Source organism: Rattus norvegicus, chromosome 12 (assembly GCF_036323735.1).
Source record: "Rattus norvegicus strain BN/NHsdMcwi chromosome 12, GRCr8, whole genome shotgun sequence".
In the NCBI taxonomy this organism is placed as follows: domain Eukaryota; kingdom Metazoa; phylum Chordata; class Mammalia; order Rodentia; family Muridae; genus Rattus; species Rattus norvegicus.
The window spans coordinates 16,663,298-16,681,961 of NC_086030.1; the positions used below are offsets into that span (position 1 = coordinate 16,663,298).

At 46.5% G+C, this 18,664-nt stretch overlaps 1 protein-coding gene across 7 annotated transcripts in view; it reads left to right on the forward strand.

Annotated features, from left to right (window-relative positions):
* Positions 1-18,664, forward strand: part of Rnf216 (ring finger protein 216) — a 121,542-nt gene that overhangs the window by 94,971 nt on the left and 7,907 nt on the right. For all 7 annotated transcript variants that reach the window (XM_039089364.2, XM_063271261.1, NM_001107122.1 and 4 more), the window contains exon 15: positions 6,806-7,028. In XM_039089364.2, coding sequence (XP_038945292.1) covers positions 6,806-7,028 — 223 coding nt within the window. The remainder of the gene's footprint in view (positions 1-6,805; positions 7,029-18,664) is intronic.

The window sequence follows — 18,664 nt, forward strand, 5'->3', positions numbered from 1 at the left end:
CTGCCTCTACCTCCCTGGTGCTGGGCTTAAAGATGTACACCACCAGGCCCGAAGAGGACAGTGTTCTCTAACAGAGCTTCAAGTCTTCCATATTATATTTAGTGAGTTGAAGACCAGCATGGACTAGGAAAGATTCTTCTCTGAAAAAAAAGAAAGAAAAAGAAAACTACTACAGTAGCCCAAGATAGAGGTTATAGAGCCTTAAGGAATAATGACACTGAAGAGGGGGGTGGGTTATGTTTTAATGGTAGTAGTGTGATTTGGTTTTTGTTGGTGTTTGGTGGTGGTGGTGGTAGAGCAGAGCTGGGAGTGGGGGCCGTTGATTTGGGTAGGATCTCTACATGGCCCTCGCTGTCCTAGAACCACTTAAAGTACTAACATACCCAATTTTCAACAACAGGCTGGCCTTGAGCTCAAAGAGATCTCCTGCCTCTGCCTCCTGAGTGCTGAATGAAAGGTGTGTGCCATCGTGCCCAGCAAATTTAAGGTTTCACATGTGAGCACAGAATCAGTCTCAGGACTCACCAGAGTTTTTTCTTATCAAAAAAAAAAAAAAAAAAGAAAAGAAAAGAAAAAGAACATACTCAAAGGAAAATGGTGCTGCTAAAAATGGCAGTGTATTTGGAAAAAAGTACACCCTTTGCACTAAAGCAACTATTAGCCCAGTAGGAGCCGCCAGGTCCAAACCTAGGATCTGAGCAGCTTCCCTGTGGATTTTGTTGCAAAGACTTTTAAGACATAGACTGGTTGCAGCAACCTGAGACCTAGAAGGCTGCATGGTTGACCAGGGACCAGGGTGCCACACTTCAGACACATCCTATAAGATTGGAAGCTTCTAGCCGTAGCCATGTAATGATAGGTAAGAGGCAGGCAAGAGTTGGAAGCAGGCTCAGCGAGGAAGAAGAGTGCGGAGCCAGCCGCCAGGCAACAGGACAGCAGGCCTGCTCACTGCCTTCCTTTCTGGGGTTTATCTTTCAGTTCAGCCCTGACCACTAATCATGACCCCACCCAACAGGAAAGATAGTACTCACAGAGAGAGCGTTTAAAAGTCTCAGCAGCTGCCGAGCTCCAAGTAGTCTGGTTTGCAGTTTCCATTTACAGTATTAAAATAGCCAATTTTCAACAACAATTTGCAAGGCATTCAAAGAAACTAGGGGAATGTGGCCTATTCACAAGAGGAAAAGCACTGGACCAGTCTAAAAGTCACCAGGCAGTGGTGGCACATGCCTTTTATCCGGCAGAAGCAGGTAGATTGAGGACAGCCTGGTCTACAAGTGAGTTCCAGGACAGCCCAGGTTACACAGAGAGACCCTGTCTAAAAAAGCCAGTGAGGTGACGATGAGCAGTCGCTAGAGTGGTCGTTGGCATTAGTCATCACTGCAATACTAGTCAAACTGTAGCCACCCCCATTTTTTAAAAAATGAAAATCTATTGTCTTTGTCGGAGAGTAAAAAGAAACCATGGACAGAAGGAACCAGTTCATGGTGAATAAATAAGCAAGAGTATCAGAACAAGACACCTTTAAAAATACAAGAGAGGGGGTTGGGGATTTAGCTCAGCGGTAGAGCGCTTGCCTAGCGAGCGCAAGGCCCTAGGTTCGGTCCCCAGCTCTGAAAAAAAAAAAAAAAAGAAAAACCATGGTTGGAGAGATGGCTCAGGGGTTAGGAGCACTGTCTGCTCTTCCAGAGGTCCTGGGTTCAATTCCCAGCAGCCACATGATGACTCATAACCATCTGTAATGGGATCAGATGCCCTCATCCGGTGTCTGAAGACAGTGACAGTGTACTCACATACATAAGTTAAATAAATAAATCTTTAAAAAAAAAAAATACAAGAGAGTTTCAGCTTCAGTAAAACTATGAAAATGGGGCTGAAGAGATGGCTCAGAGGTTAAGAGCACTGTCTGCTCTTCCAGAGGTCCTGAGTTCAAATCCCAGCAACCACATGGTGGCTCACAACCACCTATAATCAGGTCTGGTGCCCTCTTCTGGCCTGTAGTTGCATACATGCAGGCAGAAAGCTGTATGATGTATACATAATAAATAAATTTTAAAAAAAACTATGAAAATGAAATAACTTATTTGAGCAAGCAAAAGAATGAATCAGAGGGCTAGCAGCGTAGCTCAATTGGTAAAAGGTCTGCTTTGGATGCACAGTGCCCTGAGTTTATTTCCCAGCACTGCATAAAAATGGCCACAGAGGTGCAGGCCTGTGATCCCATACTTGGGATGTCAGAGCAGTTCTAGAGTCAAGCTCATCTTCAGCTAACTAGCACATCTGAAGTCTACATTAGACATTGTCTCAAAAAACAAAGAAAGAAAAGGGCTCAGGATGACTTATGGGCAACAGTGCTGGCTGTTCTTTCAGATGACCCAGGTTTGATTCCCAAAACCCACGTGGCAGCTCTGGAACTCCAGTCCAGAGAGGATCCAGTGCCTTCTTTTCTGGCCTTAGAGGGCACTGCATACACAAGTGGTACACTTACATACATGAAGGCAAAACATTTAATACACAAAATAATGAATAAATTAAAGAAAATGATGAATCAGATTTTTGAAGATTACTGAATTGACATTTTCCAGTTGAGAAAATGGGCAGAAGAAAATAAAGAAAGGGAGTGTATAGACCCTAAGGGACCTATGGCCCATGATCTGGTATATTCCTATTAAGAGGGTACAAAGGGGGCCAGAGAGAATACTTGGAGAAAGAATGGCTGAAAACTGTTTAGATTTAGGGTTGTGAACCAGTGTTTTTAAAAGGTCTGAAACAAGACGCATGAGAGGCAAACTGCTTTAAAAAAAAAAAAAAAGAAAAGAAAATGTAGAAAAACGTTTTGGATTTGTGGAGGCAGGGATCCATTTGTTAGATGATTCTCAATATTAGAAATTTAACCTAGGGCCTTCCACGTGCCTGAGAAGTGTTGTCCTGCTGCGCTAGTCACAGCCCAAATAGACAGAGATCATGAAACCAGCAAGAGAGCGAGCCCAACCCAAAACCAGGTGATTCCAGTAGGTATTTCCTTAGGAAGGTGGGCCAGGAAGGTGGGAAGTAACCGAGTCCTACCAGCACAATGGTGTTTGATTTTGTTTCTGGGTGAAGGGGGATGAGTCATGTGTTCTGTGTGTACGTGTGCATCTTCATTAGATACTCTCCATCTTTTTTTAATTAAAAAATATTTTTATTTGATGAGGTAAATGTCTTGGCATTTAAGAACACACCGCTCTTTGTCCTATTGCTGTGCATGACCAAAGCAACACAGGGAGGAAAGGGTTTATTTGGGTTACTCTTTCTTCCACATTCATTCATCGTCAAAGGAAGTCAGGCAAAGGAAAAGAACCTGGGCTGAGGCGCAGGCCATGGAGGGTGCTGCTTACTGGCTTGCTCATCACCGCCTGCTCAGCCTGCTTTCCTACTGAACTCAAGACCACCAGTCTAGGAATGGCAGCACCCACAGTGACCTGGGTGCTCCTTCATAGATCATTAATTAAGAAAATGCCCTAAAGTTGATTTTTTTTTTTTTTTCTGGAGCTGGGGACCGAACCCAGGGCCTTGCGCTTGCTAGGCAAGCGCTCTACCACTGAGCCAAATCCCCAACCCCGTAGAGTTGACTCTTATAAAGACATTTTCTCAGTTAAGGTTCCGTCCTCTCTGATAACCCTAGTTTGTGACAAGTTGCCATAGAATTACCCAATATTCTTTCAGAGGAACCAGGTCACTTTCTAGCACCTACATGGTGTCTCACTCCATTACTCAAGTTTATAGGGTTCACTTTTTTTTTAAAACTTCATGGGCACCAGGCATGCACATGGTACACACACATAAGCAGAACACTCATATATATAGATTAAATAAGCCTTTTTTTTTTTAATTATGTGCTAGGCATGGCAGGTACATCTTTAATCCCAGCTTTAAGAGGCAGAGGCTGATGGATTTTTGTGATTTAGAGCCCAGCCTACATACAAAATTCAAGGCCAACCAGAACTATACAATTGAGACCCTGTCTCTGATTTTTTGAGACAGGGTTTCTCTGTGTAGCTCTAGGGCTGTACTAACTAGAACTTGCTCTGTAGACTAGGTTGACCTAGACCTCAGAGTTTCACCTGTCTCTGCCTCCCAAGTACTGAGATTTAAAAATGGCCTGTGAGACCCTGTCTCTTAAAGGAAAGAAAAGTGTGTGCAGACACAGGGCTTATGAAGGACAGAGGACAACTTTCAGTAATCAGTTCTCTCCCTCCACCATCCGGGTCCCAGAGACTCAGGTCCTCTATAAGTCACCTTACCAGCACTTGACCCTATTTTTTGAGGCATGGTTTTCACTGAACCTAGAACTTAACTAGTTCTGCACGATTAGTTGACCCACAAACCCCGGGGAGCTTCCTGTCTCCAGCTTTCTGAACTGACAGACATGCACAGCTGTACTTGGCTTTTTTGTGGGTACTGGGAATCTCAATTCAAGTCCTCATGCAAGCACTTTACCAACTAAACTATTTCCTCCAACCCTACCCTATTTCTTTTTTTCTTTCCTTTTTTAAGAATTATTTATAATACCAGCACTCCAGGAAAAGAGGCAGGTCTCTATAAACTTGAAACCCGCCTTGTCTACATAGGGAGTTACAGACCAGCCAGGACTGCAGAGTACGTTTTTTGCGGGGGAAGAGTAGGAGGGAGAGAGTAGGGAGAAGGAAACCCCCAAGATTACTTCCCATTGTCTTTGGGTAGTAAAGCACAAGCAGTGGCAGACCCACGGGATGTCAGCTGGCTGCCTAGAGGATGTCCTTGAGCCTTCCTGTTGAGCATGAGGTCAACAGACAGAGACAGCCTCCACTTAGGCTTCCCTTCCTGCCCTGCTTCTGGAAGCACTTCCTGTGAGACTTTCCTGCCGGGTTCACAATCTTCTTGCCAAAGCCCTGTAACAAAAAGCAACCATGGTCCCTCTCAGCCCCTCCCATGGTCTCTCACTCAGCCCCTCCCATGGTCTCTCTCAGCCCCTCCCATGGTCTCTCTCAGCCCCTCCCATGGTCTCTCTCTCAGCCCCTCCCATGGTCTCTCTCTCAGCCCCTCCCATGGTCTCTCTCTCAGCCCCTCCCATGGTCTCTCTCTCAGCCCCTCCCATGGTCTCTCTCAGCCCCTCCCATGGTCCCTCTCTCAGCCCCTCCCATGGTCCCTCTCTCAGCCCCTCCCATGGTCTCTCTCTCAGCGCCTCCCATGGTCACTCAGCCCCTCCCATCAGGCCGCTCAGTCTCATAGGGGCGGCCTTTACACAGGCCCGTCCTGGCCTTTTTTGGGTGGCGATGATGGTGGTGGTGGTAAAGGTTTTTTAAAACAGGGTTTCTCTGTGTAGCCCTGGCTATCCTACAATTCAGCCTATAGACCAGGCTGGCCTTGTACTCAAAGATCTGCCTGCTCCTGCCTCCCAAGTGCTTGGACTTGATGTGCGCCACCACCACCCAGCAGCACCTTGAGTCTTAACAAGCAACATTAAGAAGTGTGTCCACGGGTTGGGGATTTAGCTCAGTGGTAGAGCGCTTGCCTAGGAAGCGCAAGGCCCTGGGTTCGGTCCCCAGCTCCGGAAAAAAAAAAAAAAAAAAAGAAGTGTGTCCACAGTTGTTCAGTATCCAGACTCACTGTGCTACTCTCAGCTGGCAGGAGAAATGAAGTCATTTTAAGTCTAGTCTCCTAGACACACTCAATCCTAGTACAGGAGGCAGACACAGATAGATCTCTGTGATTTCGAGGTCAGCCTAGTCTAATGGTGAGTTCTAGGCCAGCCTAGGCTTTGTGACACCTTGATTCAAAAGATTAATTAGTTAAACTTGGTCTCCTATTCAAGACTTAGAAATCATTTGTTCTTCTGTTATTTGAACTGGGTGTAAATTCTTTCCAAGCTAAAGTTCTGGGTTTCTTCCTTTCAGATCACTACAGATTGGACCTCAATAAGTAGCAGCCAGTGTTGTATTGCATTTTACTGTTCTTAGGTACATAGTCTGGGTGACAAACTGCCACAGTGTGTGAATAGCTGAAGCGCCCGCAGTGGAAGCACTTGCTGCATAGACTCACCTTTAGGTGGAAGCAGATCCTGCTGGACCCCCTCTCTGGTTCACCTTGTACCTGGCCACCCTCTATTTCAATAGCAACTCTGTTTTGACCCCTCCTCCCTTCCCTCTGCCTTCAGTGTAACAGAGAAAGGTGAAGGGTATTGGTTTGTAGTTGGGAACAGCAATCCAAAATACCAACACACGAAGAAGTATCCTGGCAAAAGTAGTGTGCCCTCCTTATCAGTTCAGATGCTTCTAGAAGCAGTCTCACTGTTGGGAAACTGACTATAGGAGTGTGAGCTTGGGGAAGTAGGCTGACCATAGGATTGCCCACTCCCAGACCAAGTATTCAGAGATTGGAGTATATAGGCTTGGACTCCCAGTTCTTAAATCACTAACTTTGAACAAATTACATTTGGTTAGGAGGGAGCCGAGTTTCTTCACCCTGTTGTTTTTCTGATCAATAACGTGCCACACATTATATCAATCAAATGGCTTTATATCTTACCTGAATTCCAAAACTACCGTTAGAATATTATGCTCTCAATCTAAAAGTGAGGAAACTGAGTCTCCTGGCAGTTGGGTAATACAGTTCGTAAACTTGGAGCCAGTTCTCAGACTCAAACATGGGCCCTTCCTTTCCACTGTCTGAATGTCACAAAAGACTCAATCCATCCTTACATATGGGAAATAGTACATCTTAATGGCCATAGTAATTTTATTGCCCTCACGTTCCCTGCCAACTCCGATTGTTTTTTTCTTTTTCTCAGTGAAGAAAAAATGACTGCTGCTCGAATTAGAAAATGCCACAAGTGTGGGACTGGCCTCATCAAATCTGAAGGCTGCAACCGCATGTCTTGCCGCTGTGGTGCCCAGATGTGCTACCTCTGTCGAGTTTCTATCAATGGCTATGACCACTTCTGCCAGCATCCTCGCTCTCCAGGAGCCCCTTGCCAGGAATGTTCCAGGTGCTCCCTCTGGACCGACCCCACTGTGAGTAGATGCATATCGTCAGTCCATTTCATATATGAGAAAAGAGCTGTACATTCCTGTAATAAAAAATACTTTGTATTTACGTGGCAGCTCAGGCTCATGGAAACATACAAGAAATAATCACAGGGAAAACTGAGAATGTCATCAAAAAATACTAGCCATAAAGTACACTGAGTGTGCTGGGCATGCCCTGTAGCCATTCTCAGGAGGCTGAGGTGGGAGAATCACTGAGCAAGAGAGGGTGACCTCATCTCAAAAAAAGCCTTGTGGACAAATTGCTTCAGTCCCCTAGAGGACAAACTTTTCCTCTGCCATCTGAAGTGTTGGCAGAACAAGGGAGAGCATTAGAGACAAGGAAAGAAAAGTTAAATAAGCATGTTCCAAGTCTAGGATGCAGCGTACTGTAGAAGTGCAAGGGCAGGTTAATATCAGCAGCCTTCTCCATCCTGCTGCAGTTAGAGGTTTACACACTAAAGGGACTCAAGACCTTCATTCTTGATTTAAACTTTGAAAGACACTGGCATTACAGCATATGCCTAGCATGCAAGAGACCAGGCATTAAATCTCCAAAACCACAAAAGAAAAATAAAAAAGCCAGGGGGCAGAAGTAGCACACACCTTTAATCTCAGCACTTGAAAGCAGAGGCAGGTGGCTCTCTAAGTTCAAAACCAGCCTGGTCTACAGAGCAAGTTCCAGGACAGCAGCAACAGCACTAGGGGCCAGAGAACTGGCTTGGCAGTTAGCACATGCTGCCTTTGCAGAGGACCTGCTCAGTTCCCAGCACCCACACGGTTGTTTATAGCCATCCTTGGCTCCACTTAGGAGTCTGCTGCATCCTTCTTACTCTGTGGGCATCAGGAACATATACAGTTTACAGATAGAAATGCAGGCAAAACAATCATACACACAAAATTGTTTTTAAAACTTTTTAAAATGCCAGGCATGCGAATCCCTGTGCTCTGGGAGGTAGAGCAAGCGGATCTCTGAATTCAAGGCCAGTCTGATCTACAAAGGAAGGTCCAGGACAGCCAGGGTGGCTATAAAGAGAAACCCTGTCTTGGGGGGAATTTAATAGTGTTGGTGAGCACCCATCCTCTCACCACTGAAGAAGTAAAAGGAAATCAGAAGTTCAAGGTCATCTTCAGCTATGTGCAGGTTCCAGGCCCTTTTAGGCTCTGTGAGACCAACCGCATATGACAGGGAGCCTGGAGAGGTGGCACTGCAGCAGATCACTGGCTGCTCTTCAGAGGGCTTGTACATGCCCAGCACCTATTTGTCGGCTCACTGCCTAGAGGCTTCTATACCATCTCTGGCCTTGGAGGACACTCCACCCTGTAGTACATAAACGCACGTGCAGGCAAAACAACCAGGCACATAAAATAAGCAAATCTTTTTAAAAATAAAATAAAATGACTCTGTCTCTAAAGAAAAAAGAAAGAAAAACCAGTCAGCTGTGGCAGTTCACACATATAATCCTAGCACTTAGGAGGCTGAGGTAAGAGGATCGTCTGGGCTGCGTAAGAGTCTATCCCAAAACAACAAAGCAAAACATGTTATATTACTGAAGTAACGACACATTTATTCACCAGCTTGGTTTTTGGGGCTGGATCTCATGTAACATAGGCTAGCCTCCACCTCTCAAGTGCTAGGATTGTAGATGTGAGCCATTTCTTCATTCTCTCTTCATCATCATTATTATTATTAATTATTATTATTATTATTATTACCATCATCATCATCATTATTGTTATTATATTGTTTTTGAGTGTTTGCCTGCACATATGTACCACTTTGTGCTTGTTGTCTGTTGCCAAGGCTAGAAGAACGTTAGATCTCTTGCAGCTGGAATGACACATGCTTGTGAGCCGTCATGTCAGTACTAGGGGCTGAATCCCAGTCGTGTACCAGAGTAGCAGGAGCTCTCAACCTGAGGCATCTCTGCAGGCCCCATTTGTTCATTTTTAACTAGGAAACGTTGGCAGAGCCGATCTGTTGAGCAGAAGTGCCCTACTATAGTGTGAGACAGTGCAGTGCTCCATGGTTTTAGTAGCCACAGTCTAGTCACTATGAGCCAGGGCTGTAGCAAAAGCTCCAGGGGCTTAGAGGAGGTGCAAGGCCTTCAGATTCAGCCTTCGGGCCCAGAGGAGGCAGGAGTGGCATCATCCAGTGCCTCCCAGGTACTGGACTGAGTGCCACTGGGGCACCGCATAGTGTGATAGGCACATTGTTTACTCTTAGGGTGAGGGTGGGAGGTTTGTCCCTGGTATGGAATGCTTGTCCAGTCAGAAGCACCTCTAGAAAACCAAGGGGTGACTGGAAAGTCCAGAAGATCCTACGTAGGGTCAGACTGAATAAAAAACACAGAACCAACTTCCCAGGCTGTCCACTGACCTTCACACATGGCCTGGGCACACATAGCACACACATACAAATAAGTGAATAGATATTTTTTTATGAAAATGTAAATTATCTTTGGCAGATTCTACATACAAGATAAATGAAAAACTCAAAGAAAGCCAGTGAGATAGCGTACTGCACAGAATTCAGTCCTTAGAACCTACCAAAAGGTGGAGGGAGAAAACTGCCCTGCTTACACACTTATCACACACAAAAAATAATTACAACCTAAAAATAGGGGAAATTATTACAGCTTATGCAACTCACCAAAATGTTCTTATGTAGAGTAAAATGACTTAGTCTATCGACAAATATTAAAAATTATCAGCTGGGCAATTGGTAGCTCACACCTTTATTTAATTCCAGCACTTGGGAAGCAGAGTCAGGTGGATCTCTGTGAGTCGGAAGCCATCCTGGTCTACACAGTGACCCTGCCTCAGGGTAGAGAAAAAAGGAATTGTTGACTTAGGACTGGAAAAAGCACTGGCATCTCCTCTGGAGGTCCCAGGGTCTGTTCAGCAACCACACGATGGCTTAACAGCCATCCTTAACCCCCACCGCCCACATGTGATGCCTGTGTATACATGTAGTCAAACAGCCATGTGCATACATAAATGATAGATGTTCTTTTCTTAAATTGTCAACTTTGGAGCTGGATGGCTCAGCAGTTGAGAACAGTTGATGGTGCTGTTGTAGATCAGGTCTGGTTGGTCACAGCCATCTGTAACTCCAGTTCCAGGGAATCTAGCTTCCTCCTTTGGACTCCATAGGCACCGGGAACGAGTGTCCTGCACAGACATACATACAGACCACACATATACATAAATAAGAGTATAGGTAATCAATAGCGAGTCTAAAAGTAGTGTGAGATGGTCTGGTGAGATGGCTTGGTAGATAAAGGAGCTTGCCGCTGGGCCTGGTAACCCGAGTTTGATCTCAGGAAAAAGAAAACCAGCTCCATCAAGCTGTCCTCTGGCTTCCACGTTTGTCATACACACAGTAAAAAATAGCAGTGATAACAATAATAAAATAAACATAACCAAGGCTGGTTGTGACTTTAGCTACTCTCAGCTAATGTCCCCTGGCATTTGGAGAGACAAATGTTCTGCTAGTGAGTTAAGTCTCTCTGCTTCCACTGGGAAAGATAGGTAGGAAAGTGAAGAGAATTATAGGAAGCAGAAAAACTTGTGCAAACCTGCCGGCTTTCTCCTAGCCACAGCCTGTTGGTTATGACAGTGTTGCCTCTAATCGTCTAGTGTATGTAGATGGCACAGTGCCTGTCAAAGGTGGTTAAAGGGTTGGAAGGTGGGTGGCATCACGCACATTGAACTAACATAACCTTCGTGAGGACAGCAGTGTAGAGAGGAATTGTTGTTGAGATGGTTTCTCGCTGCACTGCCTGTGTGGCCTAGACCTTAACTTAAATTCAGCTTGCTTAAGCTTCCCAACCAACTGGGATTGCAGCCACATGCATGTTCGTTCCCAGCAGACGGGAAATTTGAATTTCCACTAATATGCTCAGCAGTTCAGAAAGGTCTGCAGAATTGCTATGTACTGCTTTTTTAACGATTGTACGTTTAGAACCACATTTTTTTTTTTTTTTGGTTCTTTTTTTCGGAGCTGGGGACCGAACCCAGGGCCTTGCGCTTCCTAGGTAAGCGCTCTACCACTGAGCTAAATCCCCAGCCCCAGAACCACATTTTTTTAAATGCCCCAATACAAGATGTCATATTTTATGTATGCTCAGATTAGAATAATATCCCCCAAAATGCAATGTGTATGTCAGTTTTCTCCAAATATGGAAACTAATGTGAAAGAATGATCTGTAGCTGGGACCGCAGACCAATTACCACAAGGCCAGCTGGCAACCAGGACTGAGGATTGCTGAGCCAGCATGGCATGGTAGAGGTGTGGCCTATTTCAGGGCGCTTTCAACTTGGCTTGTTGCTGATCTCCTCAGGCTGCTTAGAGTTGCCATAGCTTCCAGCTCCCAGAGCTGAAAATCTGTGCCTTAGTATGGACTTCTGGTTTTAAAAATTGGCATTTACTAAGGTATCTTGAAAACTCTGAGTCAGCATCCTATCACCTAAAGCAAAGGGCCTTTTCTGTCTCTGGCGTGAAAATGTACAGCATACATACCACAAGAAGCAGCCAGGTCACGATTGGCCACTCTGTTGGCCATGGGTAGGGTGGTCTTAAAGGCTGGTTTGAATCTATGTTAAAAAATTCTCAGGCTGGAGAGATGGCTCAGTGGTAAGAGCACTGACTGCTCTTCCAGAGGTCCTGAGTTCAAATCCCAGCAACCACATGGTGGCTCACAACCATCTGTAATGGGTCTGATGCCTTCTTCTGGTGTGTAGAAGACAGTGACAGTGTAGTCATATAATAAATATATCAGAGCCACCACAATGGGAAAGCAGTCATGCTCTGGGGTCTGGGCGTGCCTATGTCAGTAATGCTTTGTCAGAAGCAGGTCATTGTGGCTCATTGTACCAGTGTTGAGCTGAGGGACTGCCTCAGGAATTACCTGCCCATGCACCTCACAACCCATGAGACCTCAAGCAGTGAGGTGTCTCCAGGGTGGTCTGTGGAACAAAGCAAGAGATTTTGAGTGTAGAAAGTCTAATTTTCCCAAATTGCTAGTTGTGGGGAGGCAGCCTACAAGGTGCAGGAGAGAATGAGTATGCCTCAGGAACCTAGGTCCTTTGATACGGGCCTGGTCATTCCCCTGCCCCTGCTATTGCCTGTCTCGCTTACATCTGTACAGGTTCGGGATGAAATGGAGTCTTTCTAGACCCCTACTTATCTCTAGGAACAGGACAGTGGCCATTACCACACAAGGAGTTTAGCATCCTGGGCTGAGCTCGTTCCCTCCCCCCTGCCTCCTTCCCCCACATGAAATTCTGTTTTGCACTCTGTCTGTCTGCCATCGCAGGTACCTGCCCCTGTTTTCTTGTTGAATTGCCATCTTGTTGCGTGAGGAAGGTTCTGTAACTCGAAAAGAAGGTCAGGCAAATAGCAGTCCCTCTGATTTCCTCTGGACTAAGGTGGAGATTTTGTTCCACTTGTCCCATTCCCATCAAACCAGGGATCAGCCTGGTTTCCTTGATTCTCACCAGGAGACGGATTGAATTCCAACCCAGCATCTGCTGAGTCCTCTGAGAACACAAAGCCATTCAGACTCGCCAGAGACAAAGCTTGCACTGTCCTGCTCCCGACCTCTGCTTCATTAACCAGCAGGCCAGGAAGAAGCTCGAATTGTCAGCAGGGAATTGTTCCTGCACAGCTTGGGGTGAAGAGAAGTTTGAGCCCTTAATGACTAGTGGTGGCTTGGGAGCCTGAATGGACTCTGTGCTAAGGGCTCAGATGGTGAATAAGAGCTTTCTCTGTTTGCTACCACATGTACCTTGCAGTGAGTGTGCCAGAAACAAGGCATGAAGCATGCTGCCTTCTTTAGGAAGAAGAGAAAACAGGCGCAAGGGACCTAACTCAGTGGTACAGCGCTTTCGTAGCCTGTTGTGCAAGGTCCCGTGTTCAAGCCCCAATGCTGCCCAAAAGGTGGGGAGGAGCAGGTACTGCTCTGCAGTGGAGAATTGTGCAGGGGCAGAACTGAAACCCAGAGTTGAATTGAATTCTGCTTGTCTGCACGTGGCTGGGAACAGGGCAGCCAAGACCAAGAAGCTGGATTTGAGTAGAGCTGTGTTCACAAGAGCATCCACTTGGCAGGCTGCATGCTAGAGGCGTAGTGGGATTGACAGCGTGCTCTTTAAATACCAAAGTAGCTCAGTGATTGCCTAGCATTTGAGAGGCCACCCACCCCACCCCACCCCACCCCACCCCAAAAAAGCCAAAGAAAATAAACAAGAATTATTAAAGGCTTGACATGGTACTGCATATCTTTAATCCCAGCTCTCAGAGGGCAGAGATGGGCAGATCTCTCTGAGTTGAGGCTGGCCAGGAATAAGACCGTTTCTAAAAAAGAAAAAGAAACAATTTTTGTTCATGTTTTTATTATTATTATTATTATTATTATTATTATTATTATTATTATTATATTTGCAATGAAAATCGATTTTAAGAGTCAGGCCTGATGGTCCATTCATACCTGTGTGATCTCAGCACTGGGGAGACAAGAGAGGAGGATCACCATGCGTTAGAGGCTGACCTGAGCTACAGTGAGACACTCTGCCTCAGAAAGACCCCAAAATCACAAAGTCAGAGTTTCTCTTGGTTTGGGTTTAGGAGTTTGTTCTGTGGTGGTGATGCTTTATGGTGCTGGAGATAGAATCCACGGCCCAAGACTGCCAAGCTAGTTAGTGCTTTACCTCTAAGCTGCATCCTGAGCAATTCTTGGCTTCTAGTTTGGGTTTTTTTTTTTTTTTTTTTTTTTTTGTGTGTGTGTGTGTGTGTGTGTGGTTTTTTTTTTTTGGGGGGGGGGTTCTTTTTTTCGGAGCTGGGGACCGAACCCAGGGCCTTGCGCTTCCTAGGCAAGCGCTCTACCACTGAGTTAAATCCCCAACCCCGGGGTTTTGTTTTTTGAAACAGGATCTCATTTGACATTCCAACTGCCTGGTCTCCCCAAATGCTGGGATGACAGGCGTGAGCCACCACACCAGGCTTCTTTGAAATATGTGTCTGGAGCCTATTCTCGGGCTTCCCTGCCAGCTCCTGGGGAGAGCCACAGCACCTGCCTTAGTGCCGTGCTGCGTGTGCTCAAGTGATGCGCTAGGGCACCTGCCTGGCCCCAGGTTCACAAGAAGCCTGTTAGTTAGTGAAGTCAGCTTCTACACCTGCCCCAGGCCAGCTGTCCCTAGGTCCTGCCTTCTCCCCTCAGTGCCTGCAGCATCTTGGAGACTGGTTCTGGTGGTCCTTCAGAAAGAGGACAAGGGGCTGCAGGAGTGGATTCAAGAGGATTGAAAAGAAAAAGGTAGAAACCTAGCAAGGAAAGCTCTCTCGTGCTTACACCTGGAAAAACGTAATGCTTCACCTCACCAACCAGCACCACTGTCCTGGTCAGACGGTCTGTACTGGACTCACAGGAAGGTTACAAGAATGTCATGAGCATACTAGGAACTAAACCCCAGTCCTCTACAAAAACTAAGCACTGTCTCTCTAGCACCTCATCTTTTTCCCTTAACTTCTACAAAAATAAAAAGGAGGGCTTAGAATGTAGATCAGAGTACTGACCTAGCACGCATAAAACCCTCAACTCTGTTCTCTTCAGAACTGAGCATGATGGTACTCCTATCTACCGTCAGTCACAGGATTCAAATGGAGACAAAAAGATGAGACAACCAAGGTCAGCCTCAGCTACATAGTGAGTTCAAGGGCGGCCGAACAGAGTCTTTATTCTGTTACCCTGGCTGTCAAACTCAGAAATTCACCTGTCTCTGCTTCCTAATTGCTGGGATTAAAGCAGCAGCCCCGCTTTATTAAGCTGTTTCGATATTCTTATTATCTTACACCAGACTGCACACAGGTCCTAGGCTCACAGAGTCCTTCCCCCTTCCTTTTCTTTGGCCTAGAGTCGGATATTCTGATGGGAAGCAGGTACAATAACTACCCATCAGTCAGAGCGTAGAAAACCTCCCTCCTGAGCCTGCTAGTGGTGGCCCACGCCTTTAATCCCAGCATCAGGAGGCAGAGGCACGTGAATTACTGAGGTCCTGACAGCCTGACTAGTCTGTAGACTGAGTTCCAGGATAGTCAGGGCTCTACAGAAGACTGTCTGGAAAAATCAACACAAACCAGCAACGTTCCCCCTTCCTGTAAAATGTAAGAGAAGAGATTCTCACAGTAATGCACAGACCTACTCTCTCCTCAGAGCCTCACCGTGTTCCTGTATGTCCTCCTCTATAGCATTGAAATCTCTTACCAAGTTAGCAGTTAGTCTTCATGTCCCTCATGAACCCTTTCAAAACCGTCTAGCAGTGTGTTGTGGCACATGTCTTAATCCAGGCACTTGGGATGCAGAGGCAGATGACCCTTTCTGAGTTTAAGGCCAGCCTTGTCTATATAGCAGGTTCTGGGACAGCTGGGGCTAGTTAATAAGGAGACCCCGTCTCAAAAAAAAAAATTTGTAGTCACCATCCCTGAGAGCTGGCCCTGACTTTCATCTCTGCTCACTGATTTCAGCCCCGTTGTCTGTAGAACTGTTAAGAGGAGCATAGGGAAAGTGGGCGTCATCATTGAAGTCTTTAGAAAACTTCCCTCACAGAACAGTGCTTTTGGAATGTTAAGTGGGACTTCAGATTAGGAAAACTGTCCAGAATCCTGGGTTTGGTAAAGCCAAAGCAAAAGCCCGGGTCTTCTGCCCATTCGACTTCTTCCACAAATAGATGGCCAAGATGTACCCACGGGGCTCAGTCCTGTGAACCAAGTAGACCTTAAAGTAGAGTGGGGGGCTCACTGGACACCTCAGCTGAGCAAACTGTGATGGAGGAGAGGCCCTGCAGCCCCACCTCCTTGATGGAACAACTAAGTTACTCAGCAGACCCTGCCTTGAGTCAAAGCTTCGCACATTCCACACCGCCTCAGGTCCTTGAGGAGGAGGCGCCCCAGTCAGAGGCGTTTGGATGCTTGGCTTCCGTGACTAAGAAGATGGCTGCTGAAGCTAGAGGCTGGTCTGGAGCTGTGTAATCTCTGTTCCTCTCCAGCACATTTCTATTTCCCTCTGCACAGCATGTGCCTCCCTAGCTGGGCTTTCCCCTCCACCCTACCCCCCCAATTTCCTGTTGTAGGGAGACAGCTGGGGTGGGGGTTAGGGGCTGCTGTTCTCATGCAGTCCCACGACTGAGCTGGGAATAATTTGAAACTAAATCTCTAGCCCTTGGAAGCCTTTCACGAAATCCTTGCAAGTTTATTAACAACAGCTGTGGCCACACATGACCAGAATCATGGGGGGAAGGGGCTGGGTCGGGCAGCAGCAGGCTTGCCTGTCATCTTTCTAGGGGGGAAAGAAAGCTAAGTCAAGTCACGTGAGCCTGGCCAGCAAGCAAGTAATGAAAAATCAGACTGGGGTTGGGGTTCGGGTTCGTGGGGGCTTGGAAGGGAAGGTCTTAGCAAGAACAGCGCTGTGCCAGATACTCATGCAAGCATCTTAAACCCACAAGCTCTGCCTGAGGGGAGCTGTTGGGAGCTGACCTGCAGGCATTCTGCAGTTTCTCTTCTGTAGTTCCTTTGTGTAGACCCCGCTGTGTGGACAGCTGTGGTGCTTGTGGTTGAGGTATAAGCAGATGTCTTTGCATTTCCGCTCTTAATGAAAACTACTCTGGTGATTTCTACCTCACTTCCTGTGAACTTCTAGAACAGCTGGGCCCTGCTTTCTCCCTCAGACTCTGGACCTAACTCCCAACCCACCCACCAGCCTTGTAGCCTTGCAGTAAAACAAGCCTTTCCTGATGCCTTCTATGTCCTGCTGAGCTCAAAGAATTCAAGGATGGGAAATAAAGCCTCTCCCACCCTCCTTCTCTCTATTGAAAGCACCCTTCCAGGGATCTGCTGGACGTGAGGTGCCACATTTCACTTTCATCCTTTGTCCTTGACCCAGCTGTTGGAGTGCCCTGGCCCACCCTGGGGTGCTTCCCATACTTCCTCCCCATTCTCACCAAATTCAGGTGATCTAAGGGTTTCCTAAGACAGCTGTAGGGGTCCAAAGGGCACTTCAGGATTCACTTCCATCACAGCCTGGTATGTCCTCATCCTCTTTCCCTTAACACTGGCCAGACTCCACCCACTTCCCTCTCAGCTGTCCCTGCTCTTCAGAAAAGAACAGAGACACTTCTTCAGGCCTGGGATCTATCTGTGAGTCTAGGCCACCTGCCCTTCCTTTAGTGCCCTCTGACTGACCCTGCCAGTCTCTGTGTGAGAATAGGAATCATGGTGCAAAGTCAAGCCAGAAAGAGGGCGGGGGAGGAAGGGTGTTAGAAATATACCAGTATGTTGTTAGCAGTTATTTACTTCTGGTAAGTTTTTTGGGTTTTTTTTTTTTTTTCTTTTTTCTTTTTTTTTTTTTCCCAGAAGAGGGCATCGAATCTCATTGCAGATGGTTGTGAGCCACCATGTTATTGCTGGGAATTGAACTCAGGACCTCTGGAAGAGCTGAACCATCTCTCCAGCCTGGTTTGTTGGGTTTTATTTGTATTTCAGAGCTGGAGATTAAACCCAGGGCCTTGCTCATTCTGTGCAACATTCTGTCATCGAGCTAGACTTTCCACCATCAGCAGTTGTGTAAACAAGACCTACTAGACTGCAAGACCTACTAGACTATCTTCAGCTTGGGGCTACAGACCCAGGCTTTGGGGTCTAGTTCTAACTCCTTCCCTCACTCATTCAGGGACTCTGATGGCTGCTGGTGATTGTCAACTTAGCACACCTGGGGAGAGGGAGGGAGGCACCCGCAATTGTGGAACTGCCTCCAGCAGGTGACCTGTGGATTTATGCTTTAATGGTGAATATATACTCTTTCTTTTTTTCTTTTATTGTTTATTTATTTACTTATTTATTTTGATACAAGGACTCACTGTGACTTTAGCTGGCCTGTAACTCATTCCGTATACCATACTGACCTCAAAATCCTAGAGAGCCACTGCCTCTCAGTGTGAGATTAAACCATGTACCTCTGCACCCAACAAATACACATAATACTCTTTTAAAGGTTTTGTGAAAGAGGGCTTCACTATGGAACCTGAAACCTGCTGGGTAGAGCAGGCTGGCCTCGAGCTCAGAGCTCTGCCTCTGCCTCTACCTCTGTCTCCAGACTGATAAGATTAAATGGTGTGTGCTGCCATAGCCTGGCTTTCTCTCTCTCTCTGTCTCTCTTAGATTTATCTTTGTGTTTGACTGTTTTTGGAGTGCACATGTTTGTGTGTGGCGTGTGGCGTGTGGCGTGTGCTTGCTGTCCCACAGTCAGGAGAGAGTAAATTCCCTGGAACCAGAGTTACAGGTGGTTGTGAGCTGCCATTTGGATGCCTCTTTGATGGCAGCCAGTGCTTTTAAACCACTGAGCCATCTCTCCCTTTATTACTTTTCAATGTGTGTGTGCTTGTGTACATGTGTGTTCAGGGGCCCTCAGAGGTATCAAGAGTTGGTGGGTCTGGATTACCAGTGGCTATGAGCCCCTCAGAGGTCACTGTGAGCTAAGCTGAGTTAGAGAAGCTTGTGCCCCGGTGTATACTGACTCCTTGGCTGACCCTCTCTGTCCAATAACCCAACCAACCATGAGTAAGGATATTTGGGA